We start from the raw sequence: 26,996 nt of genomic DNA on the forward strand, positions 1-26,996 counted from the left end.
AGCAATGGGCTCAGTGCCTGTAGATGAGGGGAAGCACATGACAGCTGCTTTCAGGAGTGGGGCAGGGCCAGGGTAGGAGTAAGCCTGCCTTAACCCCACTGCTCCACCACCCGCAAGCTGTCTCAGTTAAACGGTGCCCAGACAGAGCCTGCTTCCTGAACCCCTGTCCCAGCCCTGAACCTCCTCCTGCACCCACCTCCTGCCCCAGACGTGCATCTCCCTGCACTCAAACTCCTTCCCAGAGCTTGCACCCTGAACCCCACCTGGACCCCCATCCCTCACCCTGGAGCCCGGAGCCCCTCCCACACTCCAAACCCCTTGACCGAAGACCAGAGCCTGCACCCCAATCGCCTACCCTAGCCTGGTGAAAGTGAGTGAGAATGGGGGAGAGAAGGGGATGAAGTAAGCAGGGGGAGGCCTCAGAGAAGGGGTGGGAAGTAAGTACTGCAGGGCTGTTTGGGTTTGAGGTAGATCTTACATTGCACTGAAATTGAAAAAGTGATCTTGTGGTTAAAATGGTTGGAGACCACTAGTCTAGGTATACCAAGTTCAATGCTTCTCCCACAAGACTCGTTATCTTATCAAAGAATGCTACCAGATTGGTTTGACATGCTGGCTGTAACTTAACACCTTATTATCTTCCAGGTGTTAGCAGATTAATTCCTTAATTACTTGCTTCATTATCTTTCCTGGCACAGAAGTTAAACTGACTGGTCTGTAGTTTCCTGGGTTGTTCTTGTTTTCCTTTTTATAGATAGGCACTACAATTGCCCTTTTCCAGTCTTCTGAAATCTCTCCTGTCTTCCATGATTTTTCAAAGATGATAGTTATACCCATTCCTTCCTTCCCAGGGATTCCTGTTTTACAGGCTAGACTCCCAGATCCCTAATTTAATCACCATCCCTTTATCTTAATCACCCTGCCTCTGTCTGTAAACAAAATACTGACTCCTTGTCCCAGGGCAACCCTCCTCTGCAGAACTTACATTTCAAACTAAAGCTGTGCTGTAGCTAAGAGCTCCAACAGGGGAGCTTACACACCACCTGAACACAGATCTCTAGTGGCCAGGTGGCTTTCTGAGTTGCAATGGGCCACTGCAGACATATAGGTACGGTGACCATATGATCCTTTTTTCTGGGACAGTCCCACATTTAAGAAAGAGGAAATTTGGGAGTATTTAAGGGTTCTGTCCTGGTGTTCCAATAAAGGCAACAAATGTCCCAGAAAACTCATTGGGATCCGGCTACAAACAGCACCGCCATTTCCCCCCCTTTCCAGGACACCCTTGCAGACACCCAGCGCTAGCACCTTTCCTAAGCACCTAAGTGGCTCCCTTGTTGCTTTGTGGGGACACCCAGAGCTGCTGCCGGTGGCATACAGTGTCCGGATCGCCAAGCTCCCCTGCAGCATGCGTCGCTGTCCGGCATGCTCCCCCTCACCCTGTGCCCTTCCCTCCCGCTGCAGGACTGTCTCCACCATGTACAGCCTCCAGCCTGGCCTCTTCCATTTTCTAATTCCCTGGACCACTTCCCCTGCGGCCCCTGCACCTCCTTGGCCCTTGTCACAAGGTTGGTTTTTTTTGGCGGGGGGGGGGGGGGTTGGTATTTTTGGTTCAACCATCTGGCAACCCTATCTGGTAACTAACTCTGACTTTTTGCCTTTCACATATAATTACCTAAAATCTATCTTTTGTAGTCAAAAATTATTTTAATCTGTAACAGTTTGCCTGATGTCCTTGGTATCAGCTTAGGTTTTGCAAAGGCGGGGTGTCACACCCCCACTCCTATGCTTTACAAAGAATGGTATAGGAGGATGGATAACTCAAAGATGCTTTAGACAAAATACCCCATGTAAGAAATCAATTTTAATCTTCCAATCTGCTGAATGTGTATAACCTAATTTGAACAGGTATCGTTCTTCTACGTGAAGTTAGAAATATGAAGTGTGGATCTGTTTATAATATAAACGTGCTAACAAAGGCCATTACTGGTCCTCTGGAAACTTAATGGCTTGGCATTCAAGTCAGCAATTTGTGAATGGTTTTATAATTCCTGAAAGCCCAAACTGTGGTTGGTCCTAGAAAGAGATGTGGTCGGGCCACCTAATGCTGAAACCCACTTCAGATCTGGTACTTTTCTACTCAAGGTGAGAGAAGTTTGATCTGAGCACTGAGAATTCCTGCATTGGGCAAAAGGGTTATAATGAGGGAGTGCATACAAAGAATAGGGGCAGTTGCCAGAGGACAAGAGACCCTCCCCCCCCCTTTTTTATTTTACATTTTTAAATACCACCTGGAAACATCTAAGACTGAAGAGGAGAAAGGATTGGGCCCACGCTAGGGGTCTGTGAAAGAGATGTTTAGAACAAATGGTATGGGTAAGGATTTGCATATAACACATTTCTTAGTGGATTAGGACTAGCTAATGAATTTTTGTTATTTTAACTTAGAAACTGACTTTGATCTGTCTCTTTTCTCTTGCAACCACTTAAATGCTACTGTCTGTACTTAATAACAACACTTTTGTTTATTATCAGCCCAGTGTAAATAATTGTTACCTGGGAGACGAAACAACCACTGTGCATATCTCTCTTTCATTGATAAACACATCCTGCTGAGCTTTCTCTGTGTTCAACTTTTTCACAGGGTAAGATGGACTTGTGTGGGATTTGGTCCCTTGTAGGAATTGATTTCCTGGGTGCTGAGTCCTTATACCTGAGTCCTCCCAGAGCTGAACTGGCCCAGTGTCTGAGTTGCTCTGCAAGGGCGGTAACCCCAATTCTGTACCATGCCTAGGGGAAACCAGAGCTTCCAGCCCTGTGGTGGGGAAGCCCCACGGAGCAGGAAGATGGGCATCAGCAGTATGATCAGGGACAACCCCAAGGGAATTTCTGTGTTCCAACTTCCCACACTGGGGTATAATCCACTTTCCATTGATGAAGTGTTGAACTAATTAATTAATTTTCACTGATCATCTTGCTCAGGAAGATGCAGTGTGTCCCGGCCTTTCCCCTGGAAGAGATTTGAGGGTTCAGCAGCCCCCATGCTCCCTCCTTCCCATCCAGGAGATATTCCCCTCAGTGGAACAGGCCCCTGGGCACCACTGTGTCTTGTAGTCATGTCTCTGTTGCTATTTCCCAAACTCTGCGGCTACGTCTACGCTGGCATGATTTTCCGGAAATGCTTAAAATGGAACAGTTTTTGTTATAAATATTTCCGGAAAAAGAGCGTCTACATTGGCAGGATGCTTTACCTGGGCAGCTCGCTTTGGTGGGACAGGCCCTGGGCTGTGTGCTGCCCTGTGCTCGCCTGCAGGCACCGCCCCACATGGCTCCCATTGGCCATGATTCCTGACCAATGGGAGCTGCAGTGACAGGTGAGGGACATGTGTGGATGGAGTTCCCAGTACTTCCCACCAGGGCAGGGGGACAGCAGCATGCAGAGCTGCACTCCTGCTACCTCCCCGTCCCACCAGGGATGGCCAAAACACAAGGGCTTTGGTAGCTGCAGTCCAGGGCCCTGGGCTAAGGGGCCCTCACAAAAGGTCGGTAATTTTGGCAGCCTGGAGACTTTTTTGCATGGCCATCCTTAGCCCTGGGCTGCAACGCCTAACACCCCCGCATGAATCCAGTCCCACTTCTGGGAATTACTCAGTGTCTCCTACCGGGAAGCAGCAGGGTGAGGCAAGCCAGCAGAAGAGGGCAGAGCAACCTGGTCTCGTCACCTCCTTCCAGCTGATAAATACCAGGTCCCAGGGCAGTTCCCAGCACAGCCAGGGAGCAACTGCAGACAGAGGAAGGATGAAGTCTTTGGTGATCCCACTAGCCGGGCTCTTGCTCTTGTACCTCGCCTCTGGGGGGCTGTGCCGTGGCTGTGGTGAGTCAAATGGCCTGTGCCACGTACCCCTCTCCTGGGTGGTGTAGCTTCTGGGTGGCAGCGGGAAGGGCGAGAACCCAGAGAGGGGTGGACCCTTTGCAGGTGTTGTTAATCCTTCCTCTGCCAAACTCCTCAAGTGCATGGGGAAACTGAGGCACGGGGCAGTGGTGATTCAGTGGAGGGGTTAACCCTGGAGTCTGGACTCTCCCTCCCAGAGCCTGCTCCAGGGGATAGAGTTCCCCTCCCGCTTCCTTTTCCCCACCGCAGCTCGGTAGCATGAGACAGACCCGTACTGATAGCATCCCTGAGGGGTGGAGGCGATGAAGGTCAGAACCCCATCGAGTCCCATCCCAGGTTAGCTCATGGTGATTTTAAAAGATCCCACCCCCAGCTGCGAAGCCCCACTGCACAGCCTGTTTCTCTGGGACCGTGCAGAATATCTACATGCACCCCCCCCCCCCACCCAGCACACGGATAAATGCAAAGTAGCTGATGGCTTAAAAGGGAGGCCATTGGTCCAGCATTAAACTGTGTGGTGCTCTTTTTCAGAGGTTTGCTCCCTAGCTGGGATGGGGATACAACCGGAGGGGGGGACCCTCCCTTTCTTAAAAATACCCCTTCCTGCTCCCTCGTACTGCGTGACTTTGTGTGCCCAGGCCACGGCAGTTCCCCAAAGTACTGAAATGTTCAATAGTCCGGGACACCTTGTGGCTTTGGGCAACAGAGTTAAGCCTGCCTGACAGGATGGATATGTACATGGATACACATCCTACCTAGCTCTCATCTCACCCCCCTGTACCTCCCATCCACACTGGAATGTTTAGCAGAGCGACTCCCACTGCACCGACACTGCTAGCGTCTTTCCCCATCATACGCACCAGCTACACCCGCCCGCCCTGCCGCCCACAGTGACGGAGTGTGGCTGTCACCCAAACAGAGTGACGCCCTGGAAACTGGTCCATCTGGTCCAGCTGGGGATTCAGGAGGAGTTTCCCTTCTCTGCACCTCGTCAGTGGTTGGACTACAATATCCTTGTTTCCCCAGCCATCTAGGCCACAGCAGCCTCTCACTTCCTACCTCTCCTACCGCTCATCCCCAGGCTGGGAAATGTCACACATGGCACTCAGGAAAAGGGGGAGGGGAAGAGAGAGCGGGGATCAAGGATGCAGCTGTTACAGGGCCAGGACACAGGTGACCAGCAGCACGGGACCATGCCAGCCTGGGGCACTAGAGACGTGGTCCAGCATAGGGACTGTAGTCACACCCCATTTAGCCAGGTGTAAACAGCCTGGGCAGAGCCTCTCAGGCTAGCGACAATGCCAGAGAAGGATGGGGGTAGGGAGCTGGGTCTCTAGTCCAAGCCTGAATGTCCACTCTGCTATGTTTGCCCCCACCCCAACCCCCATGTGCTGTGCAGATCTGCCCTGTGTCTCTTTGTGTCTCTGTTTCCCCATCTGGGCAACGTAGACAACAAAACTGCCCTGCCTCATTAGGGTCTTGTTAAGCACAGTGGTGGAGCCATCTAAAATTCAGCATGGGGATGGGGTGGAGGCACATCTGGCACGCTTGGGGCAGGGATGAATATTTTTCCCGTTACATGAGGATTTTCTATATTTTAAAAAAATGTTCCTGTCCTGCCTGAAGCTAAAATGGCAAGAATCTCAAATGTGCCTGAACCAGGAAGGGAAAAATCCCAGAAAACAAAACCCACAGGATGAGTTAATCAACTTATTTCCTCTGGATCACTTCAAAATGCTTCAACTTCACACTCTCCCCTCTTTTCTTTCTGGGTAAATTTACTAAAATTTCTCAATTCTACTCAAAAGAGAAAAACTTTCCAGTTTGGACGCTTTTTAACCACAAATTTTTCACGGCAAGAGTTTCTTCCCACCCAACACGGCTTCCTCCTTAGTTCATTTTTCGGTGAAAAACATTCAGTTGAAAAATTCCTAACCAGGTTTACTCTTGTTTCTAAACAACCAGTGGCTGGATGACCTAGCAATATAGGGATCTGCTCTAGCTCCCAAATCACTGCTCCTTGGCCTTTAGCTCAAGCAGTAGCAAGCCACAGATCCAGAGGTCCTGGGTTCAAAGCCAGTAACCTCCTGACCAAAGGGCCATCACCCAGTTCCTCTCTGGGGCTATGTCTACACTGGTGTGATCTTGTGCCAGAGATATGCAAACGAGGCTAAGTGTGGAATATCACTGAGCCTCATTTGCATATCTAATGAGCCGCCATTTTGTGGAAGAGGCTCTTGCACTAGAAGGAGCTGTCTACACTGCCCCTTCTTGCGCAAGAAAAGCCCTCTTGTACAACACTGTTATTCCTGAAAATAATCAGCATAGCGGCATTGCACAAGAGGGTTTTTCTTGCGCAAGAAGGGGCAGTGTAGACAGCTCCTTCTGGCGCAAGTGCCTCTTCTGCAAAAATGGCGGCTCATTAGATATGCAAATGAGGCTCGGCGATATTCCACGCTTAGCCTGGGTTTGCGTCTGCCTCTTGTTCTCCCCTTGCACTGCTGGGCCCCCACCACATTCCTGGTAGGATCTCTGGGTCTTCCTTGAGCCCCAAAGGGACTGGGGTTCCTGTAGTCAGAGACTCACCCCTTCCAAGGTATAATTGGAGCTTGTCACCGTCTCTCTCTCTCCACACAGGTGTTCTGACCCCTTGCCACTCAGCCAATATCACTGTCACCTACACGGCTGTCGATGGCGTGAGCCAAACCTTCAGAGACTCCATCCGTGTCACCGTGCCCAAGAACTCCTTCTTCTTCAATGTGATGGAGGCCGCTCGGGATAAAAACCCCAGCAAATTCAAGTATGTGCCCAGCACAGAGAGCAGGCTAGATGGCTGTATGGGGCTCCTAGACACATGGAAACAAATGGAGGTCTCCCACGGGAGGAGGGCGGGGAGTGACCTTGCTACCCTCACCCTGAATGGCTCCTACAGCAGGTTAAACTACCAGGGGCTGAAGAGGGAGAATCAAGGCTGGTTCCTCTGCATCACTCAGCTAGACGACGTCTCCATGGGATGGCAAAATTGGAGCTGAGGGCAGGGCCCAGATCGGCTACTTCTCAGTGTCCCCTCCCCCCAATGGCCTGGGGGGTTCAGTCTCACTGAGTCCTGGGCTGCACGTCCGTGCGGTGTGGGGACAGAGTCGCCCACTTTCTAAATGCACAAAACCAAACACTCCTGCCCTGCCCCGTCCTTGAGGTGCTGCCCCTGCTCGCTCCATCCCCCTCTCTCCATCCCTCACACTCCCCCACCCTCACTCACTTTCACCAGACAGGGGGTTGCCGTGTGGGAGGGGATGTGGTCTCGTTCTGGGGGGGGTGGGCTCTGGAGTGGGGCAGAGGATGAGGTGTTTGAGGTACAGGAAGGGGCTCTAGGTGAGAGGTTGGGGTTCGGTGTGAAGAAGGGGGTGTGGGCTCTGGGGTGGGGTTGGGGAACAGGAGTTTGGGGAACAGAAGGGGACTCCGGGCTGGAGCAGGGGGTTGGGCTGTGGGAGGGGATGTGATCTCTTTCTGGGGGGGTGGGCTCCGGAGTGGGGCCAGAGATGAGGTGTTTGAGGTGCAGAGGGGGCTCCAGGATGGGGTGAAGGCTGTGGAGAGCGGCGTGGGAGGGGGTCGGGCGCGGGTCGGTGGATTCTGGGGTGGGGCAGGGAAGCAAGAGGGATTCTGGGCTGGGGCAGGTGGTTGGGAGGCTGGAGGGAGTTCAAAGTCCCAGGCCTTAGCCCCAGCCCCCAGCTGAGCCATCAACCAAACGTTCAATGACCCAGTGAGCAGGGCCAACCAGAGACACCAGGGTCCCTTTCTCAGCAGGCATGCCCGTTGAAAATGATGCCTGGCAACCCTTATGGGGTGGGGGGGAAGCTGAGTCAGTGGTAACCAGGGCCTCTCTCTCTGTCTCCCTCTAGCTTCACGTACACACTGAGCGTGTGGGGCGCATACATCACCTCCGTGCAGGGCCTGCAGGCCAATAACGCCCAGCGCACCTACTGGCAGCTCCTGAGCAACAACGTCCCGCTGAAACTAGGTGGGACGGCTGGCAGAGAACAGGGCGCATGTGATGGAGGAGGGGTCGTGGGGGTGGGGAGGTGGGAAAGAAAGGGGGGGTGAGAGGTGTCAGGGAACGAGGGGTTGAGAACTGGGACACAGACTGACCCAAGGTGGGGTTGTCATGGCGCTGGGTGGCCGGGGCTGAGGGGTCACTTACCCATTTGCCTCCCTTCCCTCTCCTCTCGTTCCAGGCGCTGGGTGCTACGCCGTCTCCCGCGGTGAGAGGCTGGAGGTCAGGTTGTCCAAGTACTAAGCTCCGGCGCGCCGGCCGGCCTGCTCAGGAAAGTGCCGCTTGTCCCGGCCTTTCCCCTGCATGGATGCCGGGTTCAGCAGCCCCTTGCTCCCATGAGCGGGAATCTCCTGCTTGGGGGGGCCAGCTCTGGGGAAGGCTGGGGCTTCTATCACGTCCCTGTGGCTGTTTCCCAAATGCTGCCTGTGTCTGTCCCTCAGGCCTAAAATAAAGCCCTTGCATGGACCCCGGCAAGTCTGACTTTCTCCCCGCGGCCGCTAAGGGGGACTCCTGGGGAGGGATCATGGAGGGGTTAGTGACAGCTGAAGGGCTGATCCCACCCTCCTGGCCTGGGGCGATGCGGGGCCCGGAGTTGACCTAGGAGCTGGCCAGAGGAGGGTTGACTTGAAGCTGGTTGGAGAGTTATTGGAGGCAGAGAAACTAGGAATGCAGGTAAAGGGGCCCCGGCCTGCACCCTGCATCTGAAAAACAGCAGCATGGCTGGTCAGCGCCGGAGCAATGCCACCCCACCCCCACCCCATAGCTCACCTGGAGCCCCCCTTCACTCTATGGGGCTGGCCAGTGGGGCACTGGGCTCACCATGGAGTCACCATCCCAGGCCTGGAATTGCTCTGGCCCTAGCTGTAGCACGGTTAGCGGCAGGTCCTTGAGGGAGCGCTGCTGCTGGGAACAGAGGCTAATGGTGCTAAGAGCCCAGCTAACAACTCCTTCTGCCTGCACCCCCCGCTGCAGCGCTGCCTCGGCTCCGTGCCTCCCCCACCCTGTGCCAGGCTGGGTCCAAGCCCCGCTCCCCCAGTGGCTGATCTGCATGGGAGGGGGAGGACTTTCCTACAGCTGCCAACCTGGGCACAGACGTTTAGCCCTAGCAGGGGAGTGGGCCCAGCCTTTAGTGCCAAGGAACCCACATTTGAATCCCCTCAGGTCAGCAACAAGAACCAATGGCGTCTTCTGCTTCTGGGTTCAGGTGGGAGGCATCTCAGCTGGCCCTGAAAACTGCCCTGGGCCTGCAGAGAAAGGATATCCAGTGAGCCCTGCAGAAAAAAAACAGAGGTGATAGAGGCCCCAGGATCATGGACCAGGGTTAAAGGAGGCTGTCATGCTGTAGGTCAGGCCATGTGCTTCCCTTCCCATGGAGACACAGCGAGCCGGAAAGTATCCCTACAAAGCGAGTATACCCACAAAGGGTAGGAATCAATGGTTAGTTTACAAAGTGGAGAGAGGTCCCCCAAAGGCCTGTCCTGGGACCCATCCTACTCAATTTGGCTGTGTCTAGACTGGCCAGTTTTTCCAGAAAATCAGCCGCTTTTCTGGAAAAACTTGCCAGCTGTCTACACAGGCCGCTTGAATTTCTGGAAAAGCACTGATGATCTCCTGTAAGATTGTCAGTACTTTTCCGGAAATACTATGCTGCTCCCGTTTGGGCAAAAGTCTTTTTCTGAAAGACTTTTGCGCAAAAGGGCCAGTGTAGACAGCACAGTACTGTTTTCCACAAAAAAGCCCTGATCGCGAAAATGGCAATCGGGGCTTTTTTGTGGAAAACCGCGTCTAGATTGGCCACGGACGCTTTTCCGCAAAAAGTGCTTTTGCGGAAAAGCATCCTGCCAATCTAGACGTGCTTTTCCGAAAATGCTTTTAACGGAAAACTTTTCCATTAAAAGCATTTTCGGAAAATCATGCCAGTGTAGACGGAGCCTTTATGTATAAATCATCTAGAGAAAGGGGTAAACAGGGAGGTGGCAACATTTGCAGATGACACCAAACTGCTCAAGATAGTTAAGACCAAAGCAGACACAGAAGAGCTTTAAAAACTAAGTGATTGGGCAACAAAATGGGAAATGAAATTTAATGCTGAGAAATGTAAAGTAATGCACATTGAAAAAAATAATCCTGACTATACATACAATATGACAGGGACTAATTTAGCTACAACTACTCAAGAGAGCGATCTTGGAGTCATTGTGGATAGTTCTCTGCAAACATCCACTCAGTGTGCAGCTGCAATCAAAAAAGCAAAACAGAATGTTAGGAATCATTTAAAAAGGGATAGAGAATAAGGCAGAGAATATCTTATTACCTCTATATAAAACCATGATACGCCCACATCTTGAATACTGCAAACAGATGTGGTCTCCTCATCTCAAAAAAGATATTTTGGCATTGGAGAAGGTTCAGAAAAGGGCAACAAAAATGATGAGGGGTTTGGCACGGGTCCCATATGAAAAGAGATTAGAAAAATTTGGACTTTTCATCTTAGAAAAGAGGAGACTAAGGGGGGATATGATAGAGGTCTGTAAAATCATGAGTGGTGTGGAAAAATGAATAAGGAAAAGTTATTTATTTATTTGTACAATATAAGAACTAGGGGTCACCAAATGAAATTAATAGGCAGCAGGTTTAAAACAAACATAAGGAAGTTTTTCTTCACTCACTGCATAGTCAATCTGTGGAACTCCTTGCCAGAGGATGTGGTGAAGGCTAGGACTTGAACAGGATTCAAAAAAGAGCTAGACAGATTCATAGCTGTTAGGTCCATCAGTGGTTATTAACCAGTATTGGTAGGAATGGTATCTCTAGCCTCTGTTTCTCTGGAAATGGATGACAGGGGAGGGATCATGTGAGGATTACCTCTTGCGTTACCTCCCTCAGCCACTGTGGGAAGACACACTGGGCTAGATGGACCTTTGGTCTTACTCAGTATAGCTGTTCTTATGAGTACATGGCCAGCTCTGGGTACTACTAGAATCATAGAATCATAGAACTGGAAGAGACCTCAGAAGGTCATCAAGTCCAGCCCCCTGCTCTAGGCAGGACCAATCCCAACTAAATCAACCCGGCCAGGGCTTTGTCAAGCCGAGACTTAAACACCTCTAGGGATAGAGACTCCACTACTTCCCTAGGTAACTCATTCCAGTGCTTCACCACCCTCCTAGTGAAATAGTTTTTCCTAATATCCAACCTGGACCTCTCCCACCACAACTTGAGACCATTGCTCCTTGTTCTGCCATCTGTCACTACTGAGAACAGCCTCTCTCCATCCTCTTTGGAACCTCCCTTCAGGAAGTTGAAGGCTGCTATCAAATCCCCCCTCACTCTTCGCTTCTGCAGACTAAACAGACCCAAGTCCCTCAGCCTCTCCTCATAAGTCATATGCTCCAGCCCCCTAATCATTTTGGTTGCCCTCCGCTGGACCCTCTCCAATGCGTCCATATCCTTTTTGTAGTGGGGGGCCCAGAACTGGACACAATACTCCAGATGCGGCCTCGCCAAAGCCGAATAAAGGGGAATGATGACATCTCTGGATCTGCTGGCAATACTAGTCCCAGCTCTAAGTCTGTAACTTCCTGCCTTAGATTAGCCCATGCACCACCTCCTCCTTCGAACGCAACAGGAGTTACCCAAGCGATTTCCCCAGCCAGCATCCACAGATCTGCTTCTGCACTTGTGTTGCACCAGCCCACCAGCTGGATCTGCAGCACGGAGCCCTGCAGAGCCCTGGCAGTGCCCCCTGGTTTGGCTGCAGCCAGGACGTGGGGTGCTGTGGGTTCCCCATCAGATACCACAACACCTTCCTCCCTGGGGGCTTCCCTGCACCCAAGGGCTTGCTCCGAGACATCCCCTATGAGTCCTCTCCTGCAGGGGACAGGCTGTATGCAGACTCAGGGAGACCCTCACGGCAGTGAGTCTGTGCACTGCCCAGCAGTGCAGTGAGTGAATGCAGAGACCTGGCGTCCCTGGGGGGAAAGAGGAGCTCAGGGGGGCTGAGGATTGAAACCAGGCCATGCTCATCAGAAGGGAGACTGACCCCCCGTCTGCATACCCAGCCCCCACTGGCTGGACACCAAGAATCATGGGGATTTGGGGCAATGGTGGAGTGGCCACAAGCCTGCTAAGCGGCTGAAGATCCTTTTTTCAGGAGCAGTTCAGATCCAAGAGCTGCCCAGCTTTTGACTTGACACTCAGCCTTGCTGTAACAGACTGAGCTATCAGGGGATAGTCCAGCCTGAGGAGTATCTGTGCCAGCTCCTGCCCTGAAACTGGGGTGCCCTCCGCGCTACTGTAGCTTCCAACCCGGACTGCCCACAAACACGTCTTTGGCTACGTCTACACAGTGGAGCACTTTCGCATCTTAAGAGCAAGCCCGTTATATCGAAATATAACAGGCTCGCTAGTCCGACGTCCCTGTAAACCTCATCACATGAGGGTTGAGGGATGTTTTGGAATAGCACCTTATTTGGCACTGTGTAGACCGTGCCAAACTTCGAAATAAGATATTTTGAAACCACATCAAAATAAGCCCCCCCGCAAAAGATGCCCACCTAGCAGGTAAGGGCCCATCCGCTTTGCTGAGAGCTAGCTAAGGTGTCAGCTTGCCCTTTGTTTTTCAGGAACTGCTTTGGCCACGCCCCAGACTTTTGTGGGAAGCCTAGTTTTAGTCATGATATCAGCTTGTGTAATTGTCCCTTCTCTCACACCCCTCCCTTCCTCTCCCTGCTCTCACATCCCTTTCGCCTCTAAAATCCTGCTCCGTGCACTTTGCCATGGTAATATTGCGGCACCACAAGGCATGCCTTGTGCAAACATGATCACTGTACAGCGCAGGACGTGGACAGAGGAAATAGTCTGCCCCCCCCCCACCCAGACCTCGTAAACCAGCCCATACTCAGCAGCACAGCCCAGAACTTCTGACTCCTAGGCCATAAGCAATACTCAGTGGGGCAGCCCGCCAATGCCAAGGCCCCCCTCAGTGGGAAGATGAACAAGTCCAGGCACTGGGCAAAGACTCTGTTCCTTGAAGCAGGCTGGGGCAGGTCAGCCCCTAGCACTGCCTGGAGGATGCTCGCTCACCTGGGGTAGAATCAGTCGATGGGGAGGGAGAAGGCGCTGGCGCGGCTCACGCCCCCCATGGCAGAGGGCCTGGAGCAGAGGACATTTCTGTAGTAGATGGTGCCAGGGAGGAGCAGAGCAAACAGAGCCAAGGGTCAGTATCACCCACGGCTACTCAGCCTGCACCTGCTCCATCCACCCAGCAGTGTGGGAGCCCGACCAGCCAGAGCCCATGAAGATAGCAGCTGGGACCAGCCAGCAGGGGGCCTACGCCATCAGTGAGACACGTCAGAGCACCAGGTCTCACCCCCACCACCCTCTAGCCCTGCCACTCGTGGAGGCGAGGAGTAACGAGACTCCAGAGCATGGGCGCTGGAACTAGGGCTGCCACCGCTCAAAGTGGTTTCCATTATATAAAGGACTAGAAGACTTACCCGGCATTGCCGGGGTCCAGAGCCAGCCCAGGGTGGGGTAGGGGGGTGCACCTGCTGACTTCTCACCAGGGCTGGCCCAGGGCAGCAGGGGCCGCGGGGCATGGTGGGCAGCTGCTCCTAGAGGCAGTGGTGGCCATGCTGCCGGCCAGTGGCTGTTCTCTGGGGCTGGGGCACTCGCTGCCCCCCTGTGGTCATTCATGAGTGTAACTGTCCCTGCTATCACACCCCTCCCTTCCTGTTTGATGCGAAACAATCCCATTCCAGGTGCATCCCATTGTCGTGATGCAACCAAACGCTGGCCGCGCTTTCAGCAAGGATAAGAGGGAGCTGCCTACCAAATGAGGTGGCTTTGGCACATACCCATTTAGGAGGAGTTCCTGGACAAACAAACTCACAGACGGATGGACAGACAGACACACAGACTCTCTCAATTATATTGCAGATTTACAGTTTGGGTACAATGGCTCACAGCATCCCCCCACTAGAAAAATAGTTCCAGCACCTCTGCTCCAGCGAGAGGGGAATGGGTCCATCTCTGCTGTAGCATCCTTAGCTCTGCTCGGTCCAACGGCAGGGCTTGAACCTAGCTCCAGGACCAGGCACTGTTACCACAAGAGCTAGAGGAATCCATCACCTAGCTAGGAGCTCAAGCAGATGCCGGACTCCATGGATCACCTACTAGAGGGGATATGCCATGTAATAGTACCTTCCACCTCAGTGTCTTATCTCCTGTGAGCACTAATAGTGAAGCCCCTAGACACCCCCCAGGAAGGCAGTAGGTCATTCCCCACTGGTCATTCCCCACTGGGAAGGGACTTTCCTCTGTCTGTTTGGAGACACCCATAGGAGAGCCCCTTCCTCAGGTGGCACAGCAAGTACGTGGGGAGCCGGGAGTAGAAAGCAAAGCTCCCAATGCCTCCCCATAAGCCTGTAACGTCCCGCCTTAGACCAGCTCAAGCATCCACCTCCTGTGTCCATCTGAGCAAGGCGAGCATTACTGAAGCAATTTCACAAACCAACGTGCACAGATCTGCTTCTGCATTTTAGCTGCACCCACCCAGAGCCGTACTGCTGCACAGGGAGGCCGTTTGAGTTTCGGCGCCACTTTTATTGTGATTTCAGGGACTGCTTCAGCTCCTGAAAACTCTAGGCATCTTTGCAGGTAATAACTTAGGGTATGTCTATACTTGGTCCCTAGTCCGAACTAGGGATGCAAATGTAGCATGCCGAAGTTGCTAATGAAGCGCGGGATTTAAATATCCCGCGCTTGATTAGCATATTCGCATCCAGTCACCATTTTAAAAAGCTGGTAGCCCAAATTAACTCACGGCGTGTAGACACAGTATTCGGATAGAAAACCCTTCCCTTGGATTAATTGTTACTCCTCGTGCAATGAGGAGTAACAGTTAATTCGAGGGAAGGATTTTCTATTGAAATACCGCGTCTACATGCGGCGAGTTAATTCAGGCTACTGGCTTCTTAAAATGGCGACCGGACGCGAATATGCTAATCAAGCGCAGGATATTTAAATCCCACATTTCATTAGCAACTTTGGTATGCTACATTTGCATCCCTAGTTTGGGCTAGGGACCAAGTGTAGACAACCCTTAGAAATCAGCGAAAAGGAGCACTGTATCTAATTCCTGTGTGACAAAGGACAATTAAAGAGACGTTCGACTCCCTCCGCTCTAGCATGTCTCTTGGTTTGTGTCAAGTCACACCGGTTAGATTTAAAATTGTAATATATAATCTTACTTTTAGGGTAACTCTTTAGTAGAACAACTGAAATACTTGTAGAAAAATCAAGATAATTTTAACACTTCTTTGCAGTTTGTCAAGATTGGAATAGATCGCTGAACTTTGGAAACATCTTAGTAGGGCAAAACCTGGTGAATTTATACTGCCTCTCCTGGAGACTGAAGGGGGTGTTATTTCACTACAAATAATAGAATCACGGAATCATAAAATACTCCACCCGGAAGGGAATTTGAGAGGTAATCAAGTCCAGTCCCCTGCCCTCCTGGCAGGACCAAGCACTGTCTAGAGCAGGCTACTCAACTTGGGAAGCCCCGGGGGCCACAACGATACTCACAGCACATGCCGAGGGCCGCATCTTAAGTGCGGTTGCATAGACATGCAAATATATATGCAAATAGCTTCTTTCCCACTGACGAGAGGGGCATCTGGCATTGGCCACTGTCTGCAGAGCTGGATGGACCTTTGGTCTGACCCAGTATGGCCATTCTTATGAGCAAAATAAAGACTCAAGCTAAACTTAATACACTAAAGGAACTAGTAACATGCAAGATCTCACTGTAAACGTGGTTCTAATAATCTTCACATTCCAGACACCCTTCCAGCCTGGGCCTAATTTCTTCCCCCATCTCGGTCTTTAGTTTCCAGCCATTATTGCGGTGGGGTGGCTGGGGAGAACAGCCCACCAGGATTACTTCATTCCCTACCCTTAAACAGGGTTTGCACCAAGGAGAATTCTTTGTTCCCCAGTTTGATCCCCTCCCAGCTTGTCATGGAAAATGACAGAATTTAAGATGGGTTCCAGTGTCAGGTGGCATGGTCAGTTGGATGGCTGCAGCCATTCTTCACCAGCTGACCTACCTGTTCCTGGGAAGGTTAAGTTCTTACATCGTTCATTGTCTCTTGCTGATGGGCCCCCGGCACTGCTGCCTCTTTCATTGTTCTACCTGAAGTGTCAGCTGTGGGTGCAACTGGAATCAGCAAGTATGAAATTACAGAGATGCAGGCCATAAGGATGCAACTGATGCAAGCATATGGCATGATCATAGTCAGAAAATCATAAATTAATTAAATTAATTAAATCATAAATTAATTAAAGGATATTACAGAAGCCATCTTACAACAAGCTTATGAGTTCTGAAATTCATATCATAAATATTTGTATTAAGTATAAAGAACACGCTGTCCCATTCAGACAGGGGCTACATATCTACCGCAGGAAACTTCTCTATACCACTGCTATCTCTTCCCCTGGTTTCGGCCCCTTATCACTTATGCTCCCAAATTTTCCCTTTCTCTGGATGTGATCTTGGCTCAGAGCACTTTCCCCGGAGTTCCTTGTGTTATCATAGAATCACAGAATACCAGAACAGGAAAGGACCTCGAGAGTCATCGAGTCCAGTCCCCTGCCCTCTTAGGAGGACCCAGTACCACCTAGACCATCCTTGACAGACATTTATCTAACCTGCTCTTAAATCTCTCCAGAGATGGAGATTCTACAACCTCCCTGGGCAATTTATTCCGGTGTTTAAGCACCCTGGCAAGTAGGACATTTTTTCTAATGTCCAACCTAAACCTCCCTTGCTGCAATTGAAGCCCATTGCTTCTTATCCTATCTTCAAAAGCCAAGGGGAACATTTTTTCTTCCTCCTCCTTGTGACACCCATTTAGATACTTGAAAACTGCTAACATGTCCCTTCTCAGCCCCTCTCAGTCTCCTCCTTTCCAAACTAAACAAGCCCAATGCTTTCAGCCTTCCTTCATAGGTCATGTTCTCTAGACTTTAATCATTCTTGTTGCTCTTCCCTGGACTTTCTCCAATTTCTCTACATATTTCTTGAAATGTGGTTCCCAGAACTGGACACAATTCTCCAATTGAGGCCTAATCAGTGCATAGTAGAGTAGAAGAATGACTTCTTGTATCTTGCTCACAACACATGCATCCTGGAATCATATTTGCTTTTTTTTGCAACAGCATCATACTGTTGACTCATATTTAGCTTGTGGTCCACTATGACCCCTAGATCCCTTTCTGCGACAGCCGCTTCCCATTCTGCATGTGAAACTGATTGTTCCTTCCTAAGTTGAGCACTTTGCATTTGTCCTTTTTAAACTTCATCCTATTTACCTCAGACCATTTCTCCAGTTTGTCCAGATCATTTTGAATTATGACCCTATCCTCCAAAGCGGTTGCAACCCCTCTCAGCTTTGTATCATCCGCACACTTAATAAGCGTGCTCTTGATGCCAATATCTAAATTGTTGATGAAGATATTGAACAGAACTGGGCCTAAAAGAGACCCCTGTGGAACCCCACTTGCTATGCCCTTCGAGCAGGATTGAGAACTGTTAATAACTACTCTCTGATAATGGTTATCTAGCTAGTTATGCATCCACCTTATAGTAGACCCGTGTAAGTTGTATTTACCTAGCTTATTGATAAGAAGAGCATGCGAGACCGTACCAAATGCCTTACTAAAGTCTAGGTCAGTGGTCACCAACTAGTAGTTTGGGATCTACCAGTAGATCTCGGGGCTTCTGACAGGTGATCCTGACTGATTTGGCCAGGAAGCTCTCAGTTGTTGGCACTTCAGTTGCCCCTCCTCCCACTCTCATGCTGCTCCTGTCCTCTGCCTTGAAGCTGCCCCCTGGGAATTTCCTTCTGGCTGTGCAGGATGTAGGAGGGAGAAGGGGGGGCACTGATGTCAGGGTGTCCCTCCTCCCTCCACTTCTGTACTCTGTCTCCACAGAGAGAAGGGGATGGAGGGAACTTGGCAATGCAAATCTGTCGCTCACACGTGGCGTGTGTCTCTGTCCTTCTCACAAATCCACACTGTCCTTCACTCGTCTCCCGACCCAACAAACACGTGAGGGGTTGTTGTTACTTCTTTTACTGCTTGCCAAGTGGGTTATTTTTGGTGTTTGGCTGGTCTGTGCATTTCATCGTTTTCATTTCTTTCTTATCCTTAAACATAATTCTTTGAGTAGTGGGTTCTAAAATATCTAACCTGTTGTGGCTGAGTAATTATCCCCATGGTCACTGCTGCTCCTGGACATGGCTGGCACGTCCCTGCAGCCCCTGAGAAAGACAGAGCAGGGGGTTTCCACAGGCTGTCCTTGCCTGCAGACACCGCTCCTGCAGCTCCCATTGCTCAATAACGGGGAACTGTAGCTAGTAGAAGCAGTGGGTTCAGTGCCTGTAGATGAGGGGAAGCACATGATCAGCTGCTTTCAGGAGTGGAGTAGGGCCAGGGAAGGAGTAAGCCTGCCTTAATCCCACTGCTCCACCACCTGGAAGCCATCTCTTTTGAATGGTGCCCAGCCAGAGCCTGATCCCTGAACCTCTGTCTCAGCCCTGAGCCCCTTCCCGCACTCAACCTCCTGCCCCAGATGTGCATCTTCCTGCACCCAAACTCCTTCCCAGAGCTTGCACCCTGAACCCCGCCTGGGCCCCGATCCCCCACCCTGGTCTAGCCTGGAGCCCCTTCCGCACTCCAAACCTCTTGACCGAAGACCAGAGCCTGCACCCCAATCCTCTACCCCAGCCTGGTAAAAATGAGTGAGAAAGGGGGAAGAGAGAGGGATGGAGTGATCAGGGGGAGGCCTCAGAGAAGAGGTGGAGCAGGGTCAGTGCCTCAAAGAAGGAGTGGGAAGGAAGTACTGCAGTGCTGTTTGGGTTTGAGGTAGATCTTAAATTGCCCTTAAATTGAAAAAGTGATCTTGTGGTTAAAAAGGTTGGAGACCACTAGTCTAGGTATATCATGTTCAATGCTTCTCCCACAAGACCCGTTATCCTATCAAAGGAAGCTATCAGATTGGTTTGACATGATTTGTTCTTTACAAATCCATGCTGGATGTAACCTAACATCTTATTATCTTACAGGTGTTTGCAGATTAATACCTTAATTACTTGCTTCAATATCTTTCCTGGCACAGAAGTTAAACAATTCCCTTTTCCAGTCTTCTGGAATCTCTCCTGTCTTCCATGATTTTTCAAAGATGATAGTTATACCCAGGGCTTGAAAGTGGCAAGGAGTCCTGTGGCACCTTATAGACTAACCGAAGTGTTGGTGCATAAGCTTTCATGGGCAAAGACCCACTTCATCAGATGCAGATAGTGGAAATTTCCATCCCTAAAGATTTTTAAGTCCTGGCTTGACAAAGCCCTGGTTGGGATGATTTCATTGGGGTTGGTCCTGCTTTGGGCAGGGGGCTGGACTCACTGACAGCCTGAGGTCTTTGCCAGCCCTAGGAGTCTACGACACAAGGTGGGTGAGGTTTTATTGCACCATATGGGCTCTAAGAGATGTTGCCTAACCCGCCTTGTTTCTCTCATATACTGGTACCAGCACTGCAACAGCTGCACTGTGTAAATCAGGACAGTGGCTATTTAAGTCGTACGGAAGTTGCAGAGGGAAGGCGTTTCATGGCCATAAACCGACACATGGGCAGCTTCCACGCCCAGCAGATCTAGAGAGACTTGGGTTTCCCAGAGGTGCCAGGAAGAAGAGAAGCTTCCTAGGCCCCCTGCTAGCAGGTGCTCAGTACAACTTCCCAATAGGAAATCCCCTGGCTCTACCTGCCCAGAAGAAAGTTCTAAGGAAATACTTGATCAGCGGAGCTGGGATCTGTCTCTGCCCACCCACCAACCCTGCCTGGCGCCTGGAGCACAGTTGGAGGGCCACCCACAGCAAGCAGCTCATAGGGTGGGACTCACCACTGTGGCGCCTCCTGCTGGCTGCTCCAGGGAATGAGCTTGATCATCAGCAAGGCGCCTTCTCCTTGGGCTAGTGTCTCCCCCATCTGTGCTCCACACTCCTGTTCTGGACCCATGTCACTTCCAGATAGCAGCATCCTCTTTGGGACACTGCCCTCTGGCTGTACCCACCCTTCTGGGGGTTGTATTAGCCGTCCTCTTTACTGCCTCTGTGATCCCCAAGCCTACCCGCTATGCCTCAGGGGCAAACCAGAGTCTGTATGGGCCATGCCACTTTTCATTGTTGAAGAGGTGAACTAATTAATTAATTTGCACTGATCGTCTTGAGCAGTGCAAAACAGTATGTATATGCCTGAGGTACAGTGCAGGAAATATTTGGCTAAGGATCTTCTGTGTGTGGTTCATGAGAGGTTCTGGAAGTATTCCTGAAAACTAGCTACATGTGGCTGTGCTGTGTGATCACAGTGTCTGGAGGGGTTTGCTGATTGTCACTGGCAAAGCATTGTGAAAGACAGCCCAGGTTGGAGAGTTAAGAGGACACCCTTTGTTTCCAGAGGAAAAATACCTTCAGTGTCTAAGGTAGTACTCTGTACCTAGTGAGAACATCAGGTGGCCTGTAGCGTCAAAGCAATATCCCAGGAAGCTCCTCAGGGTGGTGAAAGATTAGTATCTCCAACATTCTATTGTCCTTAAATGGCTCTTTTGGACTTATTGCCTACTGTTTCCCAAATACGCACCCACATAGTTGTAACTGTTATTTCGGGTATGTCTACACATACTCCCTATTTCAAAATAGGGATGCAAATATAGTGTACTGAAATTGCAAATGAAGCCGGGATTTAAATATCTGCACTTCATTTCCATAATCGCGTTCTGGCACTAATTCGAGTTAGCGCTATTTCGAATTAAGAGACTCTCTGTAGACATGGTTATTTTGAGAGAAAACCCTTCTCTCGAAATAACCCTTATTACTTGTACAACCCTTAATTCGAAATAGCGCTAACTCGAAATAGCGCCCGAACACGATTATGGAAATGAAGCCTGGAATATTTAAATCTCAGCTTCATTTGCAATTTCGGTAGACTACATTTGCATCCCTATTTCAAAATAGGGAGCAAGTGAAGACATACCCATAGATGATAATCCTAACTTCAGATACAGAAATACATGCATACAAATTGGAAAAACAGAGTCAGTAAACCATAACCTTTCCAGTGACACCTTGCATGACCCATCTTACATAAAGTATTATGACATTATCCCCCATATTTTATGGAAATATTGTTTTGAATATGAATATGTATAACTAAAGCATGCTTTATGCAAAATGGAGCATGTAACCTATCATGGAGATCTTGTAATCCTCTGACTGCATATATTTTATTTGTGTGCAAGTATCATTCCTGTATGTGAAGTTAGAAATATGAAGTCTAAACCTGTTAATTGAGCTAGGTGTGCTAGCAAATGCCATTAGAAATACTAAAGGAACTTAATGGCCCAGTACTCAAGACAATGATCTGTGAATAATCTTATCTTTCTGTAAACCTGAATTATGGTTGGTCCTACAAAGACATGTGCCAATGCCATCTGGTGCTGGAATCCAACTTGAATATTGTGCTTTTCTCCAGGGCAGCAGGGGGAACTGAACAAAGGCTTCCTACCCTGGGGAAATTCTATATAAGGAATGGGAAGCAAGCAATGAGGGTCCTCAGCTGGCTTCACAGACTACTCCCTTCCATAACAGGATACCAAAAAAAACAAACAAAACAAAAAAACCTCCCCCACACCCTGGAAATAAAAGAACTCCAATGACAGAAGTGGGGAAGAACTGCTGGACCCAGGTCAGAAGGATTAGCTCTGGCTTGAGTAGGACTTCACCTGAAATAAGAACCAGGATATGAGAGTATGATTTGTAACATCTTAGTGCATTAGGCTTAGCTGGCATGTATTATTTTATTTAACTTAGTAACTTACTTTGATCTGTCTAGTATCACTTGCAACTACTTAAATCCTACTTATTATTAACAACAAACATGATTTTATCAAATCCAGTGTAAATAATTACCACCAGGCAGGGGGGAACCAACAGCTGTGCATAACTCTCTTTTGTTGATACAGGGAGCAAACTTTTAAGCTTGATACTCTGCATAAAAATTGTATGCAGAGTAAGATGGATTTATCTGTGGGTTTTGATCCCATGCTGGGAGGGGGGGGGGTGCACCTGGGTGCTGTGTTCAGTCCTTGGGACTGAATCTTCCCAGAGCTGAGATGTTTTCAGTACCTGTGTCACACTGCTGTGGGCGGTGACCCCAACTCTGTGCCTTTGCAGGGGGGAGACCGAAGCTTCTGGCTCTGCAGGTCAGGGTGGTGGTGTGTCCCAGAGGATAGGTAGGAGGGTTCAGTAGTATGAACTACCACTAGCTACTCAAGGGGATCTCTGCAACCCAACCCATCACAGGCATGTCTTGATGATGCCACATTTCTATCATATTTCTGTGAAGAATATGGGGTGCAACATCACACCAGTCTCTGGAGAACAGATTTGCCCATACTGCTGGACATTACTCAATAACTGCTAGAAGGAAGTAGCAGGATGAGGCAAGCCAGCAGAGGAAGACAGAGCACCCTCGTGTCCCTGACGCCTTCCAGTAGATAAATGCCAGGTCCCAGCACAGCCAGGGAATGACTGCAGACAGAGGGAGGATGAAGTCTTTGGTGATCACACTAGCTTGGCTCCTTCTCCTGTTCCTTGCTTCTGGGGGGCTGTGCCGTGGCTGTGGTGAGTCAACGAGGCTGTGCCATCTACCCCTCCTCTGGGCGGTGTGTCTTCTGGGTGGCAGCGGGAAGGGAGAGAACCCAGAAAGGGACAGGCCCTCTGCAGGGTGTTGATAATCCTTCCTCTGCCAAGCTCCTCCTATGCATGGGGAAACTGAGGCATGAAGAAGTGGGTGACCCAGCTGGACGGTGAACTCAGGAGTCTGGACTCCTCATTCCACTGCCCCCTGCCTGTTCCCTTCTCCCCCACCCTCACTCAGGAGCATGGGACAGACCCTGCAATGAGAGCATCACTTTAAGGATGGGAGGAACCCTTACCCCTGCTGAGTCTCACCCTAGCTCAGCTCATGGTGATTTAAAGAGATGCCCCTCCCAACTCGGAAACAGGGTTGGACATAGCTGGCCTGCAGCCTATGGCTTTGCCAGCACTGGAGATACTGGCTGGGTCAGGTTGAACCCCATCTACCTTGGGTAGAAACAGAGCATATTGGCATAGCTACAATGCCAAGGAGGGATGAGTGCAGGAGGAGTCAGTCGAGAGGGTGGGGTCTCAGAACCCATTCTCTCCTACAAGCCTAAATGTTTGCATGGCTAATTTTAGACCCACTGCTCTGAGCATCCCGATTGCAGAGTTGTGGGGGAAGAGGGGGAAGGATTCTGTGATCAGCTGTGCTCTGTGGCTCAGTTTTCCATCTGTACGATATAGATAATCGCACTGCCCTGCCTCATTTGGGTATTAAGGATGGTGATGGGGCCATCAAAAAATATGATGGTTGATAGAAGCACACGTAGCAAGTTTTGGGCAGCAGGGGGGTGGTTTCCAAATCCCGTGAGAACTTCCTACTTTTCAAAAAGGTTTCCTGTCCCAAATGAGGCCAAAAACATTAAAAAAAACACCTCAAATGTTCATGAACTGAAAATCCAAAACCTAACCCCAACCCCGCGATTTGGATTCATTAAAATGTTCCCCTTGGATCACTTTGAAATGTTTCAACTTCAAACTCTATTTTTTTCCCCCATCCACATATGTAATAAATGTTATGTGCACTCTCTCATGCTGCCAGCTGTGGGTCCTGTGGGCGCACTGCTGATCAGCTGGGTGGCACCTGAATCTCTCCTGGGTGCCAACCCACACACTCCGCTTTTAGGGAACAGTGCTGGCATGCCCTGCAAGGTATAAGCCGCCGCTACTTTTCACACACTCTCCTACCCACGCAGATAATCTCTCTCTCTTTCTTTCTCCATTCCTGAAGGTGCTCCCCCACCTGCCATCTTCTCCCGCATCGGTGTCACCTACACGGTTTCTGACAGCGTGTACAAATCCTTCAATGACTCCATCTATGTCACCCTGCCTCAGGGCTCCTTCTTCTTCAACGTGATGGACATCGCCCAAACTCTTGACTCCCGAAAATTCAGGTACCTGCTCAACTTGGTAACTGGGCGCTGGTGGCAGCAGCAGAGAGCAGGCTAGTGGGTTGCATGGGGCTCCCAGGGCAACAGAAATGGAAAAAGCGGCGGAGTCCCTGAGAGGACAGGGGGAACATGCCCCTGCTGCTCCTGCCTTGCATGGCTCCCACAGTCTGCAGCTTGCTGGGGTGGGTGAAAGTGTTGGGGCTGAGGAGGAGGGGTGCAGGCTGGCTCCTCCACATCACTTAGTGGAGCTACGTTTCTGTGGGGTGAAAAGTTCAGAGCGCAGGTTGAGGCCAACTCAGCTGCTTCTCAGTGCTGCCCCGAATGGTGGGGGGGAGGAGGGAATTCAGTATCCCCCTGTCCTCGGTCGCACCCCCTTGTGGTGTGAGGGTTGGGGTGGGGCTGTGAGGCGGTGGGAACCAGGCCTCCGGCAGGACTCTCTCTGTCTCTCTCTAGCTTCACGTACACATTGAGCGTGTGGGGCGCGTACATCACCTCCGTGCGGGGCCTGCAGGCCAACGACACCCAGCGCACCTACTGGCAGCTCCTGAGCAACAGAGTCCCGCTGAAACTAGGTGGGCTGGTGGGAGAGAGCGGGTATGGGGAGGGGCAACATGAAGGGGAGCGGGAGGAATTGTCAGGGTTGTCCAGCTTTCAGCCGGAACGACTGGCCAAAAAGGGACCCTGGTGGCTCAACCAACCAGGCCGTTAAGAGTCCGGTCGGTGGCACAAACAAGCCGGCTCTGCCAGGAACCGTGACCAGTGGGAGCTGCGGCGGTAGTGCCGGTAGGTGTGTGAACAGCACACGGATAGAGCCTCCCAGAACCTAGGACCCTCAAGCATCTGGCAGGTACTTCCTGGGAGCCACGGTGAGCACTATCAGGACCCCCCCACATCCCAACCCCCTGCACCAGCCTGGAGTCCCTTTCTGCACCCAAACTCCCTCCCAGAGCCTCCCCCCGCCACAACCTCCTGTCCTAGCCCTGAGCCCCCTCCTACACCTCAACTCCTTATTCCCAACCCAGAGCCCAACCCTTCAGCCAGCAACCTCACACCCCAGTCTTCTGCCCCAGCCGGAGCCCCACTCCTACAACGTCAACCCTTTACTTCTGGCCCCACCCAGAGCCCACACGACCAGCCAGTGCCCCCATCTCCCTTCCAGCCCTTGCCCCCGCCCGGTGAAAGTGAGTGGAGGTGGGGGAAAGAGAGGGAGGGAGGAGCAAGCATGGGGCAGAGGCAGGCCCCTTAGGAATTTGGCAGCCAGAGGAATAGGGAGGGGAGAGGTGTAAAAGAAAGAGGGGATGAGAACCAGGAAAAGACAAACTGACCCAGGGTGGGGTTGTCATGGTGCTGTGGCCAGGGCTGAGGGGTCACTTACCTCGTTTGTCTCACTTCCCTCTCCTTCCGTTCCAGGTGCTGGGTGCTACGCCGTCTCCTCCGGAGAGAGCCTGGAAGTCAGTTTCTCCAAGTACTGAGCTTCCTGCTCAGGAAGATGCAGCGTGTCCTGGCCTTTCAGAGATTCCTGCGTTCAGCAGCCCCCTGCTTCCTGCCTCCTGCTCCCCTTTCCAGAGGATCTCCCCCTGGGGCACCACTGTGTCTTGTAGTTGTGTCTCTGTTGCTATTTCCCAAGCTCTGCTTGTGTCTGGCCCTTGCACCTGAAATAAACCTTCTTCCACAGCTGGCCGTGCCGCGGGGGTTATTCCAGGTAGACACTGGGAATGTGAGGGATGGGACCTGCCTCTGGAAACACAACACAGCAGCAGGGCTACATCACATGGCAGCGACTCCCCCCAACCCCGAAGAAGCTCTCACCTGCAGCCCAAGTTTACTCTATGGCCCTGGGCTCACTGTGGAGTCACCATCCCTGTGGGGCACTGGGTAGTCGGTCCCCAGGCCTGGAACTGCCCTGGTTCTGGCACTAGCTGTAGCACAGTTAGCAGCAGGTCCTTAGGGCCTGTGGTGTAGCAAGGCCGGCTGGGGAGCGCTGCTGGTGGGGAACAGAGGCTAATGGTGTTGAGCCCAGCTAACCCTTCCTCTGCCTGCAGCTCCCCCACTGCAGTGCTGCCTGGGCTCCATGCCTCCCCCATCCTGGGAAAAGCTGGGTCCAAGCCTCCCCTCCCACTCCAGCAGCGGCTGATCCACATGGGATGAGGAGGATATTCCCCTTGCTGCACTCTGGGAACATAGTCCTCTAACCCTAGCAGCACAGGCTCCAGCTTTTAGCCATGAGGGTTCTAGATTCAAACCTACTCCGGTCAGCAACAGGCACCCATGGGGTGTCAGCCTCTCAAACAGCCAGACCCAGGAGATCTCGCTCAGCCCTCGGAAACAGCCTTGGGGCTGCAGAGAAAGGGCCCAGAGCTGCGAGTCCCACCAGCAGAGCTCAGGACGGGTGAAGCCCACCAACTGACTGACACAAGCGCCAAGTCCCCTCAGCAGAATCCACAGGTATCGACCTCCCACATCATGGACCAAAGCTAGACGAGGTTCCCTCTGGGGGTGGTACTTCAGAGATGGCTCCTCTCTGCCCAACCCCCACCCCGCCACTACCACCTGCTCAGAGGCTACAGGCTAGGGAGATGGGGAAAATATGGAAGGGGGGTTATGGAGAGCAATGGGACTCAGTGCTAACCCGGTCTCTTATGGGAAAGGTTCCCCCCACGAGCAATGGCTTTTAATCCCTGAATGAAACCGTTCATATGGCTCAAAGGGGCAGGGGAGGGAAAAGGGGAATGTTCAGGGATTCTTTCTGCTGAAAATTCTCTAACACTTCACCAGGTTAGCTCCAGGTAAGGCCCCAGAGGCTTTATTTACCTGCAGGTCTGGCCACTCAGCTCCTGGTGGCCATAGGTCACTGTTCCTGGCTAATGGGAGTTGTGGGAAGTAGTGTGGGCTAGGC

General features: G+C 51.2%; 2 protein-coding genes across 2 annotated transcripts; both read left to right on the plus strand.

Annotated features, from left to right (window-relative positions):
• The first annotated feature begins 3,720 nt into the window (after positions 1-3,720).
• On the plus strand, positions 3,721-8,408 carry LOC112546555 (transcobalamin-1-like). Its single transcript, XM_075928495.1, has 4 exons — positions 3,721-3,874; positions 6,530-6,692; positions 7,792-7,910; positions 8,125-8,408. Exons 1-4 carry the CDS (start codon positions 3,799-3,801, stop codon positions 8,184-8,186), a joined length of 420 nt encoding a protein of 139 aa, XP_075784610.1. The 5' UTR covers positions 3,721-3,798; the 3' UTR covers positions 8,187-8,408.
• A 14,121-nt stretch (positions 8,409-22,529) lies between these two features.
• LOC102461429 (transcobalamin-1-like) lies at positions 22,530-25,797 on the plus strand. The gene is made up of 4 exons (XM_075928494.1): positions 22,530-22,691; positions 23,941-24,103; positions 24,554-24,672; positions 25,511-25,797. Exons 1-4 carry the CDS (start codon positions 22,595-22,597, stop codon positions 25,570-25,572), a joined length of 441 nt encoding a protein of 146 aa, XP_075784609.1. The 5' UTR covers positions 22,530-22,594; the 3' UTR covers positions 25,573-25,797.
• The last annotated feature ends 1,199 nt before the right edge of the window (positions 25,798-26,996 follow it).

This window comes from Pelodiscus sinensis, chromosome 4 (assembly GCF_049634645.1).
Source record: "Pelodiscus sinensis isolate JC-2024 chromosome 4, ASM4963464v1, whole genome shotgun sequence".
NCBI classification, from domain to species: Eukaryota; Metazoa; Chordata; order Testudines; family Trionychidae; genus Pelodiscus; species Pelodiscus sinensis.